Source organism: Engystomops pustulosus, chromosome 3 (assembly GCF_040894005.1).
Source record: "Engystomops pustulosus chromosome 3, aEngPut4.maternal, whole genome shotgun sequence".
Classification (NCBI taxonomy): domain Eukaryota; kingdom Metazoa; phylum Chordata; class Amphibia; order Anura; family Leptodactylidae; genus Engystomops; species Engystomops pustulosus.
The window spans coordinates 52,482,239-52,507,746 of NC_092413.1; the positions used below are offsets into that span (position 1 = coordinate 52,482,239).

The 25,508-nt window shown below is 40.0% G+C and overlaps 2 protein-coding genes across 5 annotated transcripts; both read left to right on the forward strand.

Moving 5' to 3' along the window:
* The first annotated feature begins 3,733 nt into the window (after positions 1 to 3,733).
* Positions 3,734 to 13,130, forward strand: LOC140120467 (fibrous sheath-interacting protein 2-like). Of its 4 annotated transcripts, XR_011853812.1 has the most exons (6): positions 4,126 to 4,205; positions 8,073 to 8,155; positions 9,435 to 9,596; positions 11,715 to 11,806; positions 12,171 to 12,260; positions 13,071 to 13,130. XR_011853812.1 is itself a non-coding variant. In XM_072139498.1 (5 exons), exons 2-5 carry the CDS (start codon positions 8,087 to 8,089, stop codon positions 13,113 to 13,115), a joined length of 366 nt encoding a protein of 121 aa, XP_071995599.1. In that variant the 5' UTR covers positions 3,734 to 3,827; positions 8,073 to 8,086; the 3' UTR covers positions 13,116 to 13,130. The 4 variants fall into 4 exon arrangements, 3 of the variants coding, with proteins under 3 accessions (XP_071995599.1, XP_071995597.1, XP_071995600.1); XM_072139498.1 differs by lacking the exons at positions 4,126 to 4,205; positions 11,715 to 11,806 and adding an exon at positions 3,734 to 3,827; XM_072139496.1 differs by lacking the exon at positions 11,715 to 11,806.
* A 2,903-nt stretch (positions 13,131 to 16,033) lies between these two features.
* On the forward strand, positions 16,034 to 23,721 carry LOC140121339 (uncharacterized). The gene is made up of 3 exons (XM_072140779.1): positions 16,034 to 16,101; positions 17,388 to 17,462; positions 18,120 to 23,721. The coding sequence occupies exons 1-3, from the start codon at positions 16,042 to 16,044 to the stop codon at positions 23,514 to 23,516; spliced, it is 5,532 nt and encodes a 1,843-aa protein (XP_071996880.1). The 5' UTR covers positions 16,034 to 16,041; the 3' UTR covers positions 23,517 to 23,721.
* Positions 23,722 to 25,508: the final 1,787 nt, after the last annotated feature.

Below are 25,508 nucleotides of genomic sequence, written 5' to 3' on the forward strand. Positions count from 1 at the left end.
ACAATATGATTTAGTTAGAAATGAAGGTGCTGGAAAATAGTGTCTTCAGGGGCTGCATTGCTTGGCGAAAAAGTGGCATAAAATGCATCTATAAAGTCGCATCTTAATAATAATTGTTTTTATACATTTGATTGTTGCATGATTGTTACAGCATTTACCTTGTTACATGTCTGCAAAGAAAACGCATCAGTTTTCAGACAGTGATTTGTGTCTGCACCTTATTTTTCACATCTGCAAAAAAAAAAAAAAAAAACACTTTTGCTGGCAGATGGCAAAACACCAGCATCATTTGAGAAATAAAACAGACCGTATGGCAGGGGTGAACCTGGCAGTTGGTCAAATAGTTATGTTTTGTGGTAATAATCAATTGGGGTACCCACAATTTACATATATGGGTCTGTTGTATTGCAAATTGACAGAGAAGCAAGTAGCACATGCTTCCTGCTGCTCTTCTTATGGCTAGGGCAGTGATCTCCATCAGCACCATAGACAATGAAGGGAGCGAATTCACTCATGTCCAACCTGCCACTCCATTCATTGGGGTAAAATGGACCCCCCACTGATTAGCAAGTTATTTCCTATTATCTGGATAGGGGAGAACCTGTTATGACTTTACAAGCCCTTGAACACTTAAGCCCTTGCTGTTTTTACTCATCGCCTTCCAATAGCCCAAACTTTCTCAATTTCTGGAGCTGTAAGAGGCTTGTTATCTGCTGGACACTTTATTCTCTCTACTGACACCAATTTAAGGGGTTTGCTCATGAATTAAAGTTCTCCATACTTTACAATTTTACTCAGTTATATTGCTGTTTTTGGCCCTATCACTCAGTGATGGTTAGCATAAGATTCTGGAGTGTGTGCGCGCACTAGCTAAGCAAACACTTCATGATTCCTCTGTTCTCTGAGATGCTCTGTGCTGACAATGTGCTTAGCTTTTCAGGGTTTAGCAACACTTTCATTTATTTTCTGGAGATTCTACTAATATTTGACACAGAAAAAAAAGAGATGAGACAGATCAGCGTCATGAGATGGATATAAGGCACAATAACATACTCAGCGTAGCTATCTCACCTATAAAACACAGTCATCTCTGCTATGCCTCCCCCTCCCCTCAGATTAAGTCCTTATCTTGTCTGTAGTTTGTAGAGCAGGTATTTACACACTGCTTGTCCTCTGTAGTCTCTTGTGAGCTCTTTTGTGTGAACGACGGGAATTGGCTCGATGCAGTGAGCTGATGGCTCACTTAACTCCGCCCCTAAATAGCTAACCACGCCCCCTGTACTCGATAACTATCAGGTTAAAAGTGGTGTCTGACTGAGGTTCCCTATTATTTTTAGTGAGCGGAGCCTAATGATCCAGTTCACTAAGAAGATCTGGACTTCCCATCATTACTGGTTTCATTTGCATGCTGCAGTGCTCTGTGCCTCCTGCTTCTCCCCCTGCAGTACAAGAGAAGCTATTCATGAGAAGAATCTGTCAACCATAGTCAGGAGTATGTGGGGGGATCCAGGGACAACCAAAATGTAAACACCAGGACTGATAGAGACATGTTGGAATTGTGTCTGTGAGATGCAGAATTTTTGAGATTAAATGATTAAATAAGAGATTATGTTATTTTGTTATCCAAAATATATTTAAGAATTTTGAATTTGTGGGAATACCCCTTTAATTTTCAATAGCTATTGCTGTGCAGCCCAACATCTCTACTTTATTCTTTGGGTTAGTTCTGTCACATAAATTCATAGGTTTGTTATATTTAAATACCTTTAAAACAAAATTTAAATCTTTTGAAAAATAAAGTTTACTGTATCAGCATATTCTGACATCCAATTCGTATTTTTTCTTTCTCATACAGACCTCTGTAAGGTGTTATATTTTATGGGACAAGCTGACATTTTTCTTGCTATCATTCTGGGGAATGTACAACCTTTTCATCTAGTAGGGGGAGAAATTCGAGTCAATTTTCTCAGATTGCCTCATGGGTGGTGCCCTCCTGCCGCATAGGGTTGATTTTTATGGAAGTCCGCAGACATGATGAAAAAAATGCATGCTCAATTTGTGTTTACAGTGGACTGCAGGTGTGTGGAAAAGAACGGACATGCAAATGGACACATAGAGAGTAAAGAGTCAGTACGCTGTCTGTAATATCACGGATAGCATACTGAAGAAAAAAAACGTGTGAAACAACCCTTAAATTTTCACCCTTGGGTAACTACCCTTATAAAATAATTTTATAAAGGTGTGCAACAATTTGGTTGAATGATAGCACTAGTTTTCCAGGCGGTGATCAGTATGTCCTGGGCTTCAACCCTATCTGCATTCAACAGAGATAAGGGAACATTTATTATTAGCAAGGTAAGTGGACATCATATACATGGACTTTACAGTAAACGTAACATAAATCAGGGGCACAAAAGGGGGGAATTACACATGGGAGCCATCAATAAAGTGGAGCATTTTCAACTAGGCGAATAGAAGAGGAGGTATTAGAAGGAGAGTGTAGAAGAAGGGGAAATTTTGCAATGCAGGAACCATTATATAACGTGGAGGGAATGGTATTAAACAGTGTGTACACACTAGTAGATGAGTTCAAGGCTGGCGCTTGTGAACCAAAAGTTTCAGCTCCTTGCACGGCGTCTTCTGTCCGTATTTGGCCATTACAAAAGTTTGTTGTCATGCCTATCTACTGGTTAGGGAATAACTGTGGGTTATTTCCTAATCAGAAAATTGTGATGCATTTTTTTCAACCACAGCCTAGAGCAGATCTAAAGAGAAACAAATGAGGGGATCACAAGGGAAAGACATGCAGCTGAATTCTCTTAATGTGTTGCCTGAAATTAAAATTTAGATGGTTTTTGCTGTAGCTCACCACCTGGTTTCTCTGCATGCTCTTGCAGCTTTCATCTTTTCACCCAGAGAACAGAAGTCCAGCCCCGCTCTCTGCTGGAGCTAGGAACTGGCATATGCATCTCTATAAGTTTTGCACATCTACAGTCTGGCCATGAAGCTATGGACTGGTACAGATTTGAGTTGTTATTTATATCACTATCCACATGCCTCACAACTTTTTGGAAATTAGCAATAGTAGGATAAAATTTTGTGGAATTTATAATGTAAACTGTATGCCTTAAAATACAGTGGGGCTCATTTACTAAGGGTCCTGTGGCCGCACTTTGGTCAGATATTCCTATGATTTCCAATCCGCGCCGGGGATTGTGTCGCACGCTATCGGATTTTGGCGCATCGGCGCCGGCTTGCACGCGACCCGAATCGGAGGCGGGCCGTCAGACAACCCAATGGATTCGGTCTACGCGCAGGATTTAACATTTCAAATTGTGTCGCAAGACACGCACTCACATGCACCGGGAAGAAGAAGAGAAACTCCGGAGGACCTCGGCAGGGAAGCGACGGATGCAGGAACTCGAGCGCATGAACTACGTGAATCGCATCGGACTTCATCTTCGTCGGACCATCCGGACAGGGGATTGCGACAGGACCGGGTAAGTAAATTTGCCCCAGAATGCATGTCTGTATGCCTCTCTGAGATATGACAGCAATGTATCATATTTCTTCCACAGTATGTTTACTTACTATAACCTGTTGTCATGGTTTTACTAAACTCATGTGATATACACATCAATGTCATAGTTACCAAAATGTGTGGTTTTGTTCATTGGGGCATTTAAAGGGGTTATATGCAGAATAATGGTCGAGCACTACACCTCCGTTCACTGACAGATCAGTAACAGCGAAGATGTCTCGATGATGGTCAACAGCATATAACTGCTACAGCCTAATACAGGCCACATCCAGAGATAAGGGCAGAGGTAAGTATCATTTCTTTCTTACTTAAAACTCGTGGGCTGATTTAAAAAAAAAATTGTGATTCCGGACAACCCCTTTCTGTCCTGTCCCAAGGACCACTCAACCTGCACACTTTTAGGTATAAAATCTAAAATAATTGAAAGACTGAAATCATTTCATGTATTAGATTACAAAATCTGTCATTATAGTAACGCCATGAATTATGATAACAATTATGATAACAATGTCAATGAGGAGTGACCAATCATATCACAGCTATTTTCCTAGTGCAGTTAATAAAATAAAAGCAGGAATCTGATTGGTTGCTATGGCTGGCCTTCGCAGTGGTTTAAGAAATCAGCCTGTGCTCATGTCTGAGCTCCAGATATTTGATAGTCATGGTTTGTAGCCAAGAAATTTAGCCTATTATTTTTGTTATAGCTTCCTCCTGGTTTTCCGGTTCCTCCATACTCCAGAGACATCATGATAAGTTAATTACAATCCTGTAGTTTAAACCTATGTGTGGATGAGATGAGGAAATAAGATTATCTGAGCCCCACTGGGGCCCCACTGGGGCAACTATGAGAGACAAGGCTCCCCAGAAAATTCTTAACCTCCTAATTTTTTAGAGCCCCAACAGTTTCCCCAAATACTGACTAATACACAGTAAACAAGTCTCCTTAGTGCCCCCCAACAGAGAATATTGCCCCTTAGTGCTACTCACACAGTATACTGTCCCCATTGTACCCCACACATTATAGTGTATACATATATTATAGTGTAATACATATATGTATTACCCCCACATCTTCAGTGTGTTCCCCTACAGTTTAAACCCCCATGTTCCCATTCACGCACAGTAATATGTCCCCATAGTGGTTCCCCCACACAGAAGTGAAATGTCCACATGCACTTCACCCAGAGTGTCTCTGCTAAGGTGTTAGGGTGCAGTCACAGACAGGGCCGCGGACCAATCTTATATGTGTTTCCATGGAAACGCATGCAATCGGAGCCCTTAGGCTGCATTTACATGTGGTGTTTACATCGCATGTTAAAACACAATAAAACAGCAGAGGAGGGGAGATTTGCCTAATTACATTTCTGTTAACATTAGAGTTTAACAAAATGCAATGTTAACTATGTGTTAACATTATGTTAAGATGCATTTACAAAAAGCAAACGTTAATGCACACGTTTACATTGTGTTAGTATTGTATTTTATAAACATAAATGTTAACAGCAATGTAATTAGGCGAATCTCCCCTCATCAGCTGTTGTTTTTCAAAATGCAATGGTGTCATGTGTGAACGCAGCCTTAGGGTGGTGTCCCACATGGCGTTTTTAGTCTGTTTTTGGTCATGCATTTTCAGTCCATTAAAAAACACATCGGTTTTTGTGCGGTTTTCCCAATTATCTTAATTTAAAAAAGCAGTTGTTAAAAAATACATACGTTTTCAAAAATGCATGCGTTTCAGCGGACTGAAAACACATGTCTAAAAACGTACTAAAAATGGGTTCAAAAACGCCACGTGTGACAACACCCTTAGGCCGGCGCCACACAGGGCGCTTTGTCTGCGCTTGCAAACGCAAACTCAGACAAAGTCGCGCCCACCGGGGCGGGCCTCGGCCCGATCGCATCGGCGTTTCTATGGAAACGCCTGCGATCGGGAACGAGCCGCCGGTGTTAATTTAACGCGAAACACCGGCGGCTCGTTCCCGATCGCAGGCGTTTCCATAGAAACGCCGATGCGATCGGGCCGAGGCCCGCCCCGGTGGGCGCGACTTTGTCTGCGTTTGCGTTTGCAAGCGCAGACAAAGCGCCCTGTGTGGCGCAGGCCTTAAAGGTTGGGAGAAAAGTAATGATTCATGGCATCTGCTGCTCCAATCCACTTTCTGTATCCAAACTGCAGTAGCAAGACAGGACTAGGGTGGAAGCAAAGGCAAGTCCCAAAAGGTGAGTTCACACATTGGGGCTCATTAACTAAGGGTCACACTGCTCATTTCTGTCTGACTGTGCACCTTTTTCAGGAATTACACGGCTTGCACAGGTATTTAGCAAATGTCTGTGCCGGGATTTTGGCACACGTGATCAACTTTTGACACAGCTGCGCTGGCTTCCATGCAACTCAATTTAGGGTGAAGACACACAAGGCGTTTTTGGGCCGTTTTTACTAAGTGCGTTTTCAGATTGTAAAAAACGCATGCGTTAAAAAACACATCCGTTTTTTAAAAACGCATGCGTTTTTGAAAACGCATGGGGTTTTTTTGTCCGTTTTTCCGAAATTGCGCAATGAAAAAACTGACAAAAACGGATGCGTTTTTTAACGCATGCGTTTTTTACGATCTGAAAACGCACTTAGTAAAAACGGCCCAAAAACGCCATGTGTGTCTTCACCCTTAGGGTCTAACGATCCGACTGATTCGGACTGAGTGCGGGATTTAACTTTCAAATTGTGTCGCAATCCAATGCACTTACAGGCACCACTAAAAAGAAGCTCTGTGGGACCCGTGCGGGGAAGTGACACATTCATGATATCGGGCGCACAATCTTAGTGAATCGCCAAAAGCAGGTGTGGATCAAAATGATTAAGAATGTATCATTGATAGAAGCTGTTCCTCCTATGTTTTCACTCTACCCCTTGTTTGGACATCAAAAACTACATCTCAAAAAATGAATGTGTGAACACCCTCACACTTTTAAAAACTAAACCCAAACACCTGTAATCGCTAATAAGCAACAAGCGTTTTTCTGGTAAATAATGTATAATCTTCTTATATTTGTTGTCCACAACCTCCTTACTTCTAAAATGAACTTTTAAAATTACGCTAATGAGCCTGCAAGATTACCCAGGCGGTTCACAGAGCCCCTCTGTGCTGCAGAGTCACAGGCTGTTACACTGATCAAGGAGCACTTCCCCCCTCTCACTTTTGCTGCAGTGAGATGACATCAGGCAGAGAGAGGGGGAGTGTCAAGCATGAGAAGGAAGGGGGGGGCTGAGGCAGTCTAACAGCCTGTAGCAACTTTTCTGGCTCATTAGCATAATTTGAAAAGTTGATTTTAGAAGGAAGGAGGCCATGGATAATAAATATAAGAAGATTATAAGAAGAGAGTTTGCTAATAGCAACATCTGTTCTGCCACTTATCAAATCTAAGCATTTAGGTGTAAACTGATTTGAGTTCAGGGAGTAGTAACTCCTGATGTGCGTGAAATACGTGGCCTTAGGGTGGTGCCACACGTTCCCATTTTGCTTCCTTTTTGTATTGTAAATAAAACACACTTGGACTGCCTGCGGACGAGCACATATGTGTTTGCATGCAGATGCGCACAATCGGCAATCAGCGCCAGATGTTTGGAAATACAAGACATACAACCGCATATGTGATCGTCGCTGGCGGCCCTAGTGTGCTTAGATTCTGTTACAAAACAGAATCAAAACGGGAATGTGTGGCACCACCCTTAGAGTGCACCCTAGTGCACCCTTAGGCTACTCTCCCACTGCTGTGTGTTGCCCAGCCATAGCCAATGCGAGCACACAGCGGCGCAATAGAGAGGTGAACCGCCATAGTGATACATGGCACCCAGCCATACGTACGGGGAAAGATAGAGAATGTTCTATCCTCTCACGATGCGCATTACGGTATGGTGGCACACATGTGCCATAGCCATAGCCGTCTATGGGGACATATAACTTGCGTCCCGATAAACGTCCCCACACACCCAGTGTGAAAGGACCCTGAAGGCAAGGACAGGAGCACAATACAGATGGTCAGGCAGAGCAATGCATTAGGCAGAATGCCTATGGCTTTGGCCCGTAAGATTCTAGAAAGCCACCACTAGACCCTTATTGTTGCAGCTTATCCTATAAGAAAGTGATGAAAAGTCAGGACACCAATATGTGAACTTTAGGCTATGTCCTGTATATAAATCCAATGAGCCTGGGACAGACTAAGACAGCTGAGGGCTCCTGTGCAAGCACAGAATATGAACTGCCGATATTCCAATACCAAATCCAACACTTATGGCTCCCTACCAATCCATCGTAAGCTATCAAGTACATTAGCAGGCTTTTAAATGCATGACTAATCTGCTTATTGGTGGCAATGCGTAAAGGTATGCATGTAGCATAACTATAGGATATCATCATTAGAAAAGTAGTATATCAAACATTCCTAGAGTATTAAAGAAATGTGCGCATATAGTATACATATTGTTGTGAATCTAAGATCCAGGAAAAATGTAACATGTTTTGCAACTCTATTTGTGCAGGGAGACTCGGAGACATGACATCTAAATATCCTGTCAAGCCAGGCTTCAAATATTCCTTCTACAGGACTAGACTTGGTGAACCGGTAATTTTTTTTTATCTATCTATATCCCACATGTCCCTTGTGCAATACCGCAGAGGAAACTTATTATGCTCACTTGCAATAGTGATTGGAAACTGAAAAGAAGAATTTGTTTCAGAGCAGACAAGGAAATGTCCACAAACTTTACAACATTATAGTCTGTAAATTTGGCTAGTAAATATCTTTTTTTGGTCTGTTGAAATTTCTTAGACTACATCCTATTATTGACAGCATATAAGCAGGTAAAGTCACAAGGAGGAATTAAAATACAAGTCAGGGTCCAACTCGTTAATAAGGAATTACAATTCCTAGGAACAACTACGGAAATGGTACTATATTGAGTTATTGTTGGAGTTCTATTTGGTCATGGGACTATTCTAAACAAGTGGACCTTCTGCTTGTCAAAGTCCAGTCCAGTATTTCTGGAAACTGCTATATAGACAGAAAATAAAAAGACATTTGGGTAGAATTTATTAAGACTGAACACCAGTTGAACCCTAGTCCGGCTTAAAGGATTTAAGGTAAGCTCCTCCGGCACAACAAAATCTCTGCTAGGTTTTCCAGCTGAGATTATATTGACTTCAGCAGTTTTGGGTGTTCATGCCACCTAGTCTATACTGCCGTTGCCCTGTTCCGCCCCCTGTCTTGCCCATAAAGGTGTGCAGGGCAGAAATGTCAGTTTTGGGGCACATTAAATTCCCCCCATTATGGCAGACCTAATTAAAAGAGAATCAATGTTTAAAGAAATCTATCATCAAAATCAAGCATGATAACCCAGAGACAGTTACTCATAGATCCAGGCACCATTACTGTGGTAATATTCTTATATTTGTTAACCATCACCTTACTTCTTCTAATATCTACTTTTAGAATTATGCTAATGAGCCCCTAAATACTGTAGCCTTACAGGCTGTTACAATGGGCAAAACATGGCTCAGCCAACCCTGTGCTCTCGCTCTCTCTCTCCTTCCTCTGACTGTGATTTAACAGCAGCAAAAAGTGCAGGGGGAATGGAAAGGCTGAGAGGCTCTGGAAACACCCTTCAGAGCCCTTCAGGCTTATTAGCATGATTTTAAAATTATGTTAGAAGGAAGGAGGCCATTGATAACAAATGAAGATTAAACACAGTCAAGGTGCCGAGGTCTATGATTATGTTTCCCTGGTTTACTATGTTTCATTTTGATGGTATATTCCCTCAATTCATAAAAAAAGGGAAAAAGTAAAATGTTCTACAGTGTCTTTTATTACCTAAATTTACCTTACCAATTTTTTCTCATTTTAGCTTCACAAACCAGCATATGAGTTTGATCTGACAGATCCAAACTGTTATTTGCTGAAAACAGAATACAACAATTTACATGATCCACACCTGAGATCCTACTTCTATAACAAAACCAGACACAGTCACCTTTTGTCTCGAGGATATATAAGCAAGGACAATAGAGTAAGTTCACTGATTCCGTCCAATATTATCCATAGATTGTAAGCCCTCATGGCCAAAGTGCTCCTTCCACTTCTTCTAGTTCAATGTGGTTTTCTATCTTTTATACTTATCTTTGTTCTTGTCTTACTATTACAGTATGTATGTGAATGCTGCTCTATAAATAATAATATATCCGTCTGCCCCCTATTTAACATAGTGGGGCACATTTACTTGCCCGGTCACCGGACTTCACAGAAAGTGCTTTTGTCCGACGATAATGTACAGTGCCGCGATTAACTAAGATTGTGCGCTCGATATCATGAATGTGTCACTTCCCTGCTTAGGTCTGACAGAGTTCACGATCTTTTTATTGGAGCATCTAAATGCTTGGGCTTCCGACACAATTCGAAAGTTAAATCCCGCGTTTAGTCCCAATCAGTCAGATCATCCGAAGGCATGCCCCCTAATTTCTGTCGCATGGAAGCCAGCGCAGTTGTGCCACAAGAAGGGTCACATGCGACACAATCACATCACTACTTAAGTACCTGTGCAAGCCAATTTAACATTGAAGAACAGGCACAAGTATATGAGGCTTGACAAAGGTGTTGCTAAAACGAAACATTGCCAGTGAATAGGATAAACCTCAAATTTTCATTACAGAAAAATACAGGAAAAAAGTTTTCTTTTCAGCTCAACTCTGAATGTCCTTATCCCGCCGGTGCACGGAGTATCTGAGTCGGAGTCAGTAAACGAGGAGAAGAGGATGTAGATTTTTCCAGCCAAATCCAAAAAGTAGCGGAATTAAAAACATCTTTTATTACATATGATTAAAAATATAAATGGGATGCCATGACAACACAAAGTAGAAAAACTGACACGTTTCAGGTCAGAACGACGCTTAATCGTAGTTTGTGCAAGACGCAAGGCAATTTCATGTTATATGAGATCTCACATGTCCGACCACCCTGGAAGTGCGTCATATCGCGTCAATAAAGTTAAGTATACATAATATACAGTTAAGTATACATAAGATCCATGTCATTTTTATATTCTGCTTGTCCTCGTTCTTTCTTTAACTTTCACTTTATCTCTTCTTACAGAATGTTGAAGTCATAAAAATAATTCAGAAATATCTGCCATTACTGTATCAAGACAATGACCTAGTAGTGATCTTACAAAATGGGTGCAATTTCATCTCCCGCAATGCACGCTCCATAGGAGCAACTCTATCACCCAATAATTTTTGTAATACAAACAACAAAAATACTTGGTTACATATTATAGGGAGCTACAAATGTGGTGGTCTCAGATGCAATCTATGCAAGTATATTGAAACCTCATCCTAATTTGCAACCTCAGACAATCAAACTTATAATATAAAAAAATATTTGAACTGTGAATCACTCCATGTTGTTTATCTCATCAAATACACAAGCTGCAATCTAACTTACGTGGGATGCACTAAGCGTAAGCTAAAAACCTGCATCTCGGAACACTTTACTGACATACACAGTTCCTCACTGGTCATTTCTTCAACCATGTCTAGGGCATCGAGACATTTTAAGGAAATGCACTCAGGCCGTACTAAACCTTTGAAAATATTGCTCATAGAACAAGTGGACAAACCTAAAAGGGGCGGTGATAGGACAAGTGACTTTGATCCAGAAAAGCCTACTGGATCCTAACTTTAAATACCCGAATGCTTGCGGGCCTGAATTATCGCAGAGATCTTATGTATATATACTGATTCCTTATTCATATTTCTATTTATATGGTCATTTACAGCATTTTTTATTGTATTATGTATACTTACCTGTAATGACGTGAAATGACGCACTTCCGGGTTGGTTGGACAAATGAATTCTCAAATAGCATGAAATTGCCTTACGTCTTGCACAAACTACGATTAAGGGTCATTCTAACCTGAAACGTGTCATGGCATCCCATTTATGTTTTTAATCATATGGAATAAAAGTTGTTTTTATTTCCACTACTTTTTGGATTTGGCTGAGTGATAATTTTTTTAATTTAATTTATTTATGTTTTTTACTATTACTTTTATTTTCTGTCACTCATGGGGCACTGAATATGAATAATTTTAGATTACACAAGTAAATAATACTTCTGTCTCCTCTCAAGGGTTCCCATGCAGCCTCACCAAGGGGGGACCCAACGTTTTGCTGCCTGATCGCCTGGCAGCCTCCTCAAGCCTCTGCTGCAAAAATGCTCTGGTGCGACTTTTAGAGACTAAGGCAGTCTACTATAAATATACAGTGGGTGGCCGTGAACTAGTTAATTAAGTATCTTACAATGGTTTTGTATAATAATATAATAAATAAGATAAAAATTCTGTAGGGAAACATTAGGAAAAAAAGTGAATGTATTGGAAAAATGTTTACATTTTTTGTGTCTCAGAGAGCCACTCTCGGTCTTTTCTTACAAATATTGTACTAAAACAAAATACTAAATAGAATACTATCCTGTTAAAGGGACCTACGTGCTCATGTACTGTATACAGCTGATGTTCACAAGCTTGTTCGTCATTCAGCTATTTCTGTTGATTTTCTTATACATGATATGTGGTATTTTTTTTAGGTAAAATGTTCCTTGGCAGAATTTAATCAATACCATAACTATATTCAACATAGGATGATAGCGTTGAACAAGCAATATTTAAAAGAACAAGTGGGTATAATTTATTATATAATGATTAAAATATAAACATGCAGGATCACAGGTAGCAAATACTGTACTGTATTTTGGGGGCAGTTACTGTCGCAGTTTGTACTGTACATCCCTCCTCGTACCAGAGTGAGCAGTGAAGCAAAATGTTAGATTGATCCACCACCAAAACTCTCCAGTTATTTAAAAAGTTTTGTCTTATTTGAGAAATTCCAATCATTTTATAAAACATATTCATAACAGGTACAGGGTACAGGTAACTTCTCTCTTTGAGCAATTGTAATTTAAACATTGATTCATTTACCTTTATATCTTTACTTTTGTTGCTCTTGGGATCTTTTATGAGGTTTTAAACATGTGGGCACTGTGGGAGTGTCTTAAAACTGCTGAGGACTTTGTTTCCTACAAACTACAACCCAGCCTCCTCCTACACCTTTGTTGTTATTTATAAGCAGAAACTTGCTGCTGCTTTTATTTAGAGCAGAGGGGAGGGGCTGTCCTGTCAGAACTTACACAGGAGTGCACCTAGTCCATATACAATCCCAGAATATAAATGCATGGATAGATTACTACATAGTTACCATGTAAGAAATGAAGCTGCCCATTGCAATGAACAACTATTTGTCCTATTTGTCCTAAGGGCCTGCTATTGTCCCAGATGTCCACTCAATTCAACATACATGGATGTACCTGGAAAGGGGTTGGCTTTAATAGTTTGATAATGTTCAACATATGTATTCATCTTTTTCTCTTACTTTTACCTTTTTTCTACCTATTAAACTAGTTACTTTATGTTTTTCTTCTTTCTTTCAGGGGATTATTAAGAAGCAAATTGATAGCATCAATAGAAGCAAGTGAGTGTGTATCCACAAATTTTGCCTCTCGGAACTGCTTTCCTCTCACATTCAACACATTCAAAATTAGGAAAATATGCTAAGCTAAATACTCCAGAATTCTGACAGGGGATTTTCAGAAAAAAATCGTGAGAAAGTGGGGAGAAGCGAAAGTATGAAATAGCAAATATTCACACCCCACCAGCTACTTATTCCAGTGGTGTGGGCCCTCTTTTTTTGTTTATGGTCCTGGTAGATTGTGCGTGCTAAGGATTCCGTGACTTCTGCAAGTGAACACTGGACAAATACTAACAAAAGTCTGACTGTTCCGTTAAAATGTCCACTGATTTCTATGTCCTTTTATGGCTTCCATTAGTATTCTTTTGGACCACTTCTTTCAGTGCTTCCATTATTTGAACATTACAATGGATTAAGTGCAAATGGAGACTTTGAATAACATTAAATCAATGGAAATTTTAACAGACCCATTAGAATTCTGTTAGTATCGATCGATCCTGTGCTGCCTGTCCTGACCTCCTGCCTGCCGGTTCTGTACCTCACCTTGACCACCACCACACACAAAGTTGCGCCTGTGGACCTGTCCTACTTAGCACTGGAACGAGTAGCTAGTTTCAAGCTTCTGCCTTTCTGGATTCCGTCTCTGCAGGAAACTTCGTGGTGCTACCTCGGTCAATGTCTTCTGTTCTGTTAAGTCTCCCATGGTTGCAACGTCATGCTCCTGTGCACAACTGGGAGTCTGGGGAGGTTCTTCGCTGGGGGCCGGAATGCCAGTCACGCTGTTTGGTGGTACCTCATCCCGAATCCACCACAGCTTCTCCAGTGTCCTCCATGCCGCTGGTTGGTCTTCCTGCATCATACATGTACTTTGCGGTTGTCTTCAACATCAGATTCTGCGACCGTACTGTCCCTATGATTGCCCTATAGACCTGTTGCCAGGTACATCTCCTCCACGGGGTCAGGTTTACCCACTTTCCGTGCCTGAAACCGCAGCTATGTCAGCCTATGTGAAGAGAATCTGCAGAACGGGTTCATACACAAGTCCTCTTCCCCTGTCGGTGCTGGGTCTCAACAAAATTACGGTGAAGAACCGCTACCCACTACCTCTGATCACGTAAATCTTTGACCACTTATGTAGAGCCAAGGTGTTCCCCAAATTGATCTACCTGGACAATATCCTGGTGTTCTCTGTGGACCTCAAGTCCCATCAGGCTCAAGCATGTCTAGTGCTCCAGCGCCTAAGGGCCAATCGCCTATACACAAAGCTCGAGAAGTGCATATTCCATCAAAAGAGTCTTCCTTTCCTCGGGTATATCATCTCTGACAAGGGACTACAGATGGATCTCACAAAATTGTTTGCCGTTCTTCAGTGGCCTCGCCCAGTGGGACTTTGTGCCATTCAGAGATTTCTGGTTTTCCAAATTACTACCGGCAGTTCATTCGACATTGTACCTCCTCTGTGTCTCCTATTGTGGCACTGACCAAGAAAAATGCCAACCCTTACCTATGGCCTTCGGCAGCTGAATAAGCTTTTTCCAAGCTGAAGTCTGCCTTTGCTGCTCTACTCAGCCTGATACAGAGAAATCGTTCCTCCTAGAGGTTGACGCCTCCTTGGTGGGAGCTGGAACCATTCGCACCCAGAAAGGGCCCGAGGGCCGAACTCTCAATTGCAGTTTCTTCACGAAAACCTTCTTGGCTGAAGAGAAGAATCACTCCAAAGGTGACCGGGAGCTTCTGGCCATAAAGCTTGCCTTAGAAGAAAGGTGTTATCTTCTGGAAGGAGCTTGTCATCTTGTCTGTTTTTATACTGATCACAAAAATCTTCAGTATCTTTGGACTGCTCAACGCCCCAATCCATGACAGGCTTGTTTATCCCTCTTCTTCTCTCGCTTCAACTTCCAGATCCATTTCCGTCCAGCAGAGAAGAATGTCAAAGCCAATACCCTCTCTCATGTCTCTGATGTTATTGGGAACAAACAAGCTCCGCGACATAGTGTTCCTCCTGAAAGACTTATTGTTGCCGCTCCTGTGGCTGGGCACCCTGGGGTGCAGAGATCTAGGTTCAGTTTGTTTCCAGGTTTTGGCGTTTCTTGTGCAGTCAACTTAAACTGGAGCTGGACTTCTCTTCTGCCTATCATCCGCAGTCAAACGGGCAAGTGCAGAGAGTCAATCAGACTCTAGGCTGTTATCTATGTCACTTTGTTTATGCTCGACAGGACGACCGCTCCACCCTATTACCATGGGCGGAATTCTCCTAGAATTTCCTGGACCCTGAATCTCCCAATGCCGCTGCCTTCTTGATTGTCTATGGTCGACATCCATGCCCACCTCTTCTTCTCTCTGTGCCTTCTGATGTTCCTGCCATGGAAGACTTGGTACAAGCAAACTCAGCAGTCTCTACTTCGGGCGTATGCCCCACCAAACCCAGGCTGAATCAGAGTTGTAGTCAGGCAGGAGGTCAGGACAGACAGCTCAGGATCAGATTCGGGGGCATAGCAGAAGGTCAAGACAGACGGCAGGGAATCGAAGTCAGGAATAGCAAGCATCTCAAAACAAGCTTTCTCTTAGGCATCACAGCACATAGATCAGGCAGGGGTCAAAGGAAGAGCAGAGATATATAGCAAGGCAGCAGGCGGCCAGCCCAATTAGCAGCACGCTGGCCCTTTAAAGTTCACAGAGCCAGTGCAGGCGCACTAGGGGGCAAGGACGTGCACACCAAACTACAGAAGCCATTGCTGGAGCGAGGACGGGTAAGTCTGTCCGCAGACCACATGCTGAGATACCTCCACATTGAGGCACCCCTGTGACACTTACCCTGGTTTCTATAAGTGACCAAGCCCTTCAAGCATATGGGTTTATATTTTTGTCACCAGTCCAAACAATGCATTCACCACTAATGTGATTCCTTGTATTTATTGGACAGCGCTAAACTTATGGACAAGATCCAAAAAAGGGAACAATATAAAACGCAGCTTTTGAGAAAAATGGAGAAGGTGAGCCTACAATACATTAATATGATCATGAAACTTAAAGTGAAATTCTGATAAAAGTAAATTACAGGCGGTCCCTTACTTAAGAACACCCAACTTACAGATGACTCCTAGTTACAAACGGACCTCTGGATGTTGGTAATTTACTGTACTTTAGCCCTAGGCTACTGTAATCAGCTGTAACAGTTATCAAAGATGTCTGCAATTAAGCTTTAACTTATCCACCATTTTTAAAATCCAATTGTCACAGAGGCCAAAAAAATGAGGTTACAATGATAAAATATATAGTTCCGACTTACACACTTAAGAACAACATAAGAACAAACTGCCTGTACTGTTGAAGAAATGGCTGAAATCTGAAGTCTTTATTGCTTATTAACTTCCTACCCTTCGCCTCATAGCCATACTATAAAACAACTAATAGGAGGTGCAAAGTACAACTAGATAGTCTAATGCTGCACCAAATATATCATCCAGCATGAAAAATATGGGACAGCATAAGGCTGTCTAATTCTGTCTTATTTTGCAACATATTTGATGAAACTACCCCAATGTAAGTCCTTTTCTTGGGTTTATCAGGGTTATTATCAGGGTACAGGTGTAAATACACTTTCTTCTGGTTAACATACTGTCACATAGAAAAAGAGATGAGACAGATCAGAGATGCAGGAGATGATTACACAGAGGCTCTTTCTGCTCACCATGTGATGACAGGATGTGAATCAGTGAGTGTCTCTGAGCGCAGTGCAGGGGGCAGGGCTAGAGGCTCATAGCAGAGACAGACAGAAATCTCATCCAAGATGGTTGCCGGCCCCAAGTCAGAAGTTACTGGGTCGTGTCTAAAGGCAACTGAAATTGTGTACAACAGGACTGAAAGAGACATGTTGGACTTATATCTGTGAAATGCTGCATTTTTGTTAAAGAATTGTTATTTTGTTATCCTGAGTACATATAAGAAACTTGTCTTTGTGGGACACCAATAAAGGACTTACACAACACATCACAACTCTAACCTCAATCTCATCCAACATCAGTGTCTGATTCACAAATCATCTTATCTTATGAAAGTAATCATGCAGAGTGAATAGTTCTACAGTATGCACAGCATCACAAATAAGACTAGTCTAGAAGATGTAGATCTGCAGGCAAAATGTTATGATTATCTTATTACATGAATATACATGCATGGTGTATAGTAATAGCATATAAGCGTTATGTGTATAAAGATCAAATTTATTTATAAAAAAGAAGTAACACAATAATTCTTATGGATTCTTATGGTCTTCTAGAACTGGCGAAAAAATGACCTGCAACTTCTTTCTCAAATGAGGAGGGAGAGGTCACAGAAACTTCAACCAATAGAGGTAAATCAAACAGGAAATACTCTTCCCATCTGTCCCGTATATGTTGTTAATCGTATAAATATATGTGAATAATAAGTACATAGAATGGAGTATGATGGTAAAATTTCACAAAAAAAAAGAAATTGTTTGTATTTTCCAAGAAACATAGGTCTCCATAGAACATAAAAATTTATATATATTTCACCACGGAGTAAATGGTAATGACACATTGCAAAGCTGCATTTTCTGCACTGTGATTAGTTTTTTTTATTTAATTCCCTACATTGTATGAGGCTTGGGTCTATAATTGCCACGTTTGATGACATATCCCTATGTAATACAATTAGCTGTTAAAGTGACCGTAGATTTATGCCCTGACTGCATGGTGAATAGCTAATTAGAGTGCAGATCTTCAGATTGGAGCAAGGAAAAGGTTAATGAATTAGGCACATTTAATTGAAATCTATGACAGATGGTAATAGTTTCAGCCACTTTGATGAAGTTTCAAGTAGCAAGTGTAGATGCAAGGTTAAATTTGTACTTTACATAAGAAACCTTGCATAAAATATATGATACATTTCCCCCATTGTGACTAAAATAAATAGTAACAAAAGTGTAACTAAATAGTTTTAATACCCAATATACTTTTAATGGTACATTTTTTTTTCCTTTTTTCAGGAAATAAAAAAGCCATTGTCAAGGATGATTGCTGATTCAGGAGATGCAAGTTCATATTCTTATTCTAGAACAAGTGTGCAGAAAGAAAAAACAGTTTCTGTATCAGGAAGCACTGCTTCTGTATCAAAGAAAGACACCAATGTCTTGCCTTTAATCACATCCAAGACGTCATTATTAAAATCTGATTCTCCTGAGCAAGACCAGCATAGCCTAGCAGATCTACTCAGTTCTATCCAACATAATGATTATAGTCAATTTGTCCAGGTAGAGGAAACTGTTTTTGAATCAGAAACATCAAAAGACATCAGTATTTCTTCAACTATATCCAGTTCTATGAAGACAGTGATAAAACCGGACCTCTCCACTTATGATCCAGAATATTTTAAGGAGACCTATTCCTTGATGTTCCAAAAAGTATTTGAAGAACAGAGTGAATACTTATCGTCTGTTTCTGAAAACCTTGTTGAAATAGTATTTAATAAGATAACTTCTACAGCGCCTGGGCACCATATTGGATTTACACCTATAAAAACAGTGGCTAAAGAAACATGGCAAGACATAAGAGGGAAATCACCATGCAAATACTTAATCTCTAGACTTGAAGTGATGTCAACTGCCAGTGAAATTGTGGAAAATGTTTTGAGGAAATGGCAGGACATTGCTGTCCAAAAATTTAGCACCCAATATCAGGAAATATTTGAGGAGCAAACTTCATTTAAGCAGCTGTACAAATTTTTCACTTGTACAAATAACCAGGAAGAAATGTACAAGGCTACACTTCCTATAGCAACAGAATCCATTAAGGAAAGTAGTGAAGAAATTGTAAAGATTGTGCTTGCCCATTTAGAAAATTTTGCCAACTCAAGGTCTGTGATGCCACTTAAACAACAATCCGACTCTGCAGTAGCAGTTTCATTGAAACATATATCTTCAATGAATGTATCAACGGATGTATCTGATGCATTGGAAACAAAATTAGGTGATATATTCAGACCACATGAACAACCTCAGATCTTCCTGAAAAAGGAACTAGAGAATTTGGCAACAAGTATTAAACATCCAGAACATAAAGTGCTCTTGATCATTCAAGAATTTATTCAAACAATACTCAACATTGTAAAGGCAACCATTGAATATGACAAAAGGCAAGAAACTGAGCAGAAAATAGCCATTTCAGCCCAGGAAAAGTTCCTTGTGTACAAGTATCTTGAAAGTAACTATAAACCATCCCAAAAAGGACTACCGAGACGATACTCCAGAATGCTGCTGTTACCCAATATACATGAATCAAATATGGGTAGAGATTCAGCTTCACACTCTGGGAACCAGGTTTTAAGGGCTGTGATTGAAGAAGTCAACGTACCAGGGATGGTCAGGTGCCTGGAAGATGAGGATGAAAACAAAAAAAGGCCCTGCAGGGGATATTATGAGAATGCCAGTGTTGTCTCCCAACCATTAGGGAACCAGGACATGTTAGAGAACAACTGCTTTCTTCTTAATATGTTCAAAAGTAACCACCTGATGCTAAGTCAAAATGAATTTAAGCATCCGATCAAATTTATAGATGAGCTTGTCACTGATACATTAATTAAAATACTAATAGACATAAAATACCCAATCCCTGAGCATCTATTTGGCTTCTCAGAATTCACTAACAATAGATATGATAATGATAGTGCCCTCAAATACCCAAATAATTTCAATGCACTGTTGTTGCCATCAGATATCAGATCTTTCTCCCATCACCTGATCGAGTACATTCTAAAAATGTTGTATGCAACTTCTTCTTATGAAAAGTGGAAGAAAACTTTCTTAGCCATTTTTTCTCAAGTGGGAGCTGAGCAAAATACCCATGAAATTACTGATTGCAATCAGCCTTTATCACCTTCACACTTTGACCCGACTCCAGAACACAACATTTGGGAGGAAATGGCTCAAACGCTCTCAGCAAAAATGGAAAGTTTCCTACTGCTGAAGTTTAAGACCTATCTTACTCCAGGACACATAGTTGACACTGACCTATTGAGAACCGTTCCAGAAATTTACACAGATTTAGAGGTTTACTCCAAAGGTATCATAACTACAGTTTTAGATAAAATTTCAGAGTCAATAACCCAGCAGCAAACCCATGACCAACTCAAGCCACTTTATGGATTATATTCTAATGATGACACAAGTATAACCCTTGTATTGATAAGTTCTTTGCTTCACCGTATGAGCAATGAACAATTCAATGTATGTTCAGAAGAATGGAGTACTTCAACTTCACGTGAGTGCTTAGATTCAGGTTGTGCCCTGCACAAATTATACGACAAGACCATAGATGCATATATAGACAACTCCAGGCTACAAAACATTGTTTCATCTGCATTAAAGGAGGTGCTCAAGCAAATAATGGACAAAATACAGGTGAAATCTCAAAAGTGTGCATCTCTCCAGTCAACACCAATAAGTATAGAAACCGATCTTTCCAAATGCTGTCAAGACAGTGTCAATTTCTTACAAACGGAAATCAATGTGATATCCAAGTGTATTTTGGAAGATCTTATAAACATATTGTGTAATGTAAAGCAAAAGTTGAAGGGAAATAAGTCTTCTTTTACCTACCAAGGATCTATTACAGGAATCTGTGAGAATGCTGTTGAAACAATAGGTAACTCAGTCCTGAGAGATGTTTTCCAGAAGCTCAGAAGATTTACTAGCCTTGCACTAAAAGCTATTCACCCATCAAGCAAAAATATACCAGAAGAAATCTATTTCCCAGGAATGTTTGACCAACACCATCTAAACTATGGTCCTGCTGAAGATCCAAACAGAAAACTCAGGAGTACTCGGCCAAAATCAAATCTGTATAGATATGCAAAGCACCTTTCTCATGAAATATTATGTGTTATACAGAGCCAACTAGAAAACATTTCTAATAACATAAGACAGTCTATCCTTGAAGATGTAACATCTGAATCCAACAGCTTGCTTGTGTTTGAAGTGGAAAAGATGAGCTTACTCTCAAAAGATAAAAGTATCACATTTCCCCAGGATACAAGTATAATGCAGAAAATTGAAAACAACATAAAAAGAAATAGTATACAAAACCTTTGTGTGCATCTTAAAGGAAAAGAATCAGTAACACCAGAAATTGCCAGTACAGTGAGGAAGGTTATTATGATTGTCTTTAAACAGCTCTTGGTTGATTTAAGTGGACCTCTTAATCTAACCCATTTTAGTCAGATCTGTGATATCCATCAACAACTACTATCAGAAAACGTATTGACTTGTGGTCACTATGCAGATAGTTGCCCTTTTTCTGATTTTGAAATTATTGATCTGTCTGCAGATATTCTGAAGATCCTATCTGACGTGATATATGCATCAAATGGGAGTGAATTGCATGACCAAACTAGCAGCTCAAATGGAGACATACTGGATGGTGTCAAATTCATTAACCCAGTTCTTACCAAATTGATTAATGTTGTCATTTCAAAAATTATTGCTCTTTTTCGCCTATCAATCCAAGAACCACAACAGTCTGAGTCCAAAAAAAGCATATCGGTGGATAGAAATCTTGAGTGCTATGCTCAAGGGTTAGCTGACTGCATTCTCCACCAAGCAGAAGAACACCTACGTGAACAGATCAAGGATGTTCACGATAGTTTCTTGCCACCATCTAACAGTGACATTGCTAATCATATAGTCAGTGTCCTACTTGAGTCTTTAAAGAACACATTCCAGAATAAGGAAGAAACAAATACATTACCATCTTCAGGCAATGAGGGAATCCAAGAAAAGAATGTTTCATGTAATGCAACGGAGATTGCTAAAATGGTGGAAATTATCATAAGGGACACAATTAATAATCTGACAACCATTAACCTGTCTGATATAACTCTTGATATCTGTGCAAAGAACTTGGCAAGTTCAGTATTAACACTCATACAAAAAGAGCTGGAAGAAAACAGGTTTATTGATAAAAATGCTGTAGCAACTGAAATAGTGAATATTATATTACAGAAATTTCATGTCGAAGGTATTTCATATGAAAACAATTTAACAAATGCACGAAATGATGTAGACAGCACGTCCACCCATACATTGACATATGAAACAACTTCAAATTCCCTCAGTAGTTCGTGTCAAGAACCTGAATTATCAATTTTGATACACCTAGTTGAATGTGTCCTCCATGAAGTTCAGACAATTATAGTGCTGGAACTGAAGCTACCCATCATTGACAATCAGCCTAATGAACGTTTACCTGAAAATCTATGTGAGACCTGCTTAGGATTTACCAGATCTGATATTGAATTTGTGGCCAAGGACATAGTTGATATCATAATTGAAAAGCTTTCAAAACATCTACAGGACATTCTGTGCTATCCAAACCTCTTGTATGAGGAACATTGCCCCTTCATGTTACTAGAACCAGAGGATTCCACTTTTTTTCAGACAAATACTTGTTTTCATAACCAAAATGACAGAACAAATTATTTGGATGAGTCTTATGTAGAAGACTGCTTACTTAGTCACCAGTTAATTTCGGCTGTAAGTGATAAAACCGCTGCATTTGCTGCGGCAGTAGCTCTCAAATGTAAGCCCTACCTTCCTGGAGATCTAAAAGATGAAAATATAGGCACATTTTTAACACATGTTAACAACACAAGTTTAGATCTTGAATCATATGCAAAAAATATTGTTATGAAAGTTATTGAGAATATTAAACCGAGGTCTAAAAGGAAACTATTGAACATGCAAAATATGACTGAAGATGAAGATTATCAAGTTACACAACTAGTTGACAACATTTTAGGTGAATTGGATTTCAGATATGAAAGTTCTTCCATTGTGTCGGAGGAAGCATCCTTAGACAACGAATCCACTAAATCCAATACTGAGAACGGCGGAACTGTGGGCCATCCAACAGCTTCTACTCCAGTGCAGTCATCATCTTCATCTGCAGATGAACAGAGATGGTTTAGAGTGACAGGTGTGGTATCCTTAACCAATAGTAAGACAGAATCTGATTTTGAGAATGGAGAATATGTAAACCATCCAGAGGTTCACACCTCAAGGCTGCCATCATCATCAAAAAAAGTAATGGAACAGAGAAGGTTAGGGGGAGCTGGTGTGATATTAGCAACCAGTAGTTACACAGATTCTGATTTTGAAAATGGAGAGGTAATAGATCATCCAACAGCTTCTACCCCAAAGCCACCACAATCATCTTCAAATGTAAATGAACAGATAAGGTTTCTATCTCCAAGCTGCAGTAACACTGAATCTGAGACTGAGATTGGGGAAGCTGGGCTCCTTCCACAAAGTCTCATTGAAAGGCCATCATCATCATCATCCCCTACTGTTGACGAGAAGCAAAGTTACAATATTAGGCTTAATTTTCTGTAATATGGTTTATATGTATATATTTATCATCTAGACTGTATCACTACATGTTTATTTCAGATATGACTACATAGGACATATTAATAATATTTATGTGGGTAATAGAAATTTTTATAGGATTATATTGTTTGATCAAGAGAAGAAAATGTGTTTTAAAAAGTTCATTGTATAACACTCTATATATAAACCATAAATAAAAGACAGTGACACCACCTATTCAATAATGAGTGGTCCTTTTTGTACCAACTAAACTGTTTTGCCATGTCAAAGCATTGACTCCATAAAGGCCTCTGTAGGTGTCCTATGGCACCATGTAGCAGCAGATTACTTAAAGGGGTTTGCCACTTACAGCAAATAATTGACATTGTTTGTGTAATGATAATTTATACAATTTTCCAATGTACTTTCTGTATCAATTCCATGTGGAATTCTAGATCTCTGCTTGCTGTCCTTCTACAGAAAGCTTCTATGTTTACTTCCAATGCACAGAAATCCATACATGGTCACACACCTGCGCAGCTCGGTAAAACGGTTCTGATAACTTTCTGTGATACTAAAGAGCCGTAAATCTGACACAACCATTGATTTCTGTCCACCACAAGCAAACAATGAAGCTTTCTGTGGAATCACAGCAAGCAGAGATCTAAAAAGTATATTGGAAAAGATACAATTTTCCACTATACTTTCTGTATTACTTTTCATTACAAAACTATATCAATCATCTGCTGAAAGGTACAGCCTTTTAACACTTTTTTTAATGTTACCCAAACCATATTTGAACAGCGAGTGCGCACTTTCTTCCAGTAGTTGCTCAATCATTCTACCACCTGCCTGCCCTACAGCATATGTATCTCCATAGCTATGGTTTATTGTGTTACAGTAGTATCATAGGCATACGCCATGTCATAGTACAATGCAACCAGATGAACATTACAGTGCAAACAGAACATTACTTGCAGGTGATTCTGGTAACTCTGGATCTGTAGGTGCCGTTAAAGTATCTTTATGGCCGTTTAGTTAATAAGGTTTGAGCCCCTGCAGTGAGCTCTAGCCTGAGTGCCCCTGATCTATTCCCCAGGGTCCGGGGTGGTAGTGGGCCCACACCTTTTGCTCCATGCCCAAGTAACTTATCAGTGACGGGATAGACATTGTCAACCTGCAGATTGTTCTTCCGCAAGAAGTATGAGGAGAATAGTGTGTCTCACCCGAGTCACATCAAGTGCCCCAGATTTGGCCTAACTTATCTAAATAATTTCTGTGTTTGTATTAGACTGCCTCATAGGGAAGCATTTGATTGATTTGTGCTTTCCACATTTGTGTTGTCGGCGTGTTGAGGTCATACCACCAGAGCGCTATACATTTTCTTGCTATAATGTTTCCCGTAGGAAAATGCGGTGATAATGTGTCCAGTCTTCTTCTGATAAGACCCCCAGGAGGCAAACCTCAGGTACACATGGGACCGTCAGGGTAATAAGTCTAGTGAGAAAATCTGTAATATGTTTCCAAAATCTTACTATTGGGGTACATTCCCATATCGTATGCATGAAGTCGGCTTCCAAAGAGCCACATCTAGGACAGGCAGTGGAATGTACCCGGTCCATTTTCTGCATGCGGACCGGAGTGAGGTATGCCTGATGGAAAATATAGAATTGTGTCATACGGTTATTTATGGACGGGGACACTTTGGTGTGAGAAGATAATAATTCGGAGTCAATCTCCTCCGAGGGTGATAGCTGTTTTATTATTAAGACATTAAAAGGGGGCTACAGAAAAAGGGACACTATAGATGGGGGCTACAGAAAAAAAGGGCAGCTGCAGGAAAGGGGGCATTTAAGACCAGGGGCTGCAGGAAATGGCACATTATATGGGTTAGGGTTAGATATAGACTATTTGTGGTGAACACAATTTTATTTTCCAGGGACCACGGTAAAATTGTGGGTGTAGCCACACTTTGGTCAGGTTTTACGATTATTTCCATTTTGCGCCGGGTTTTGG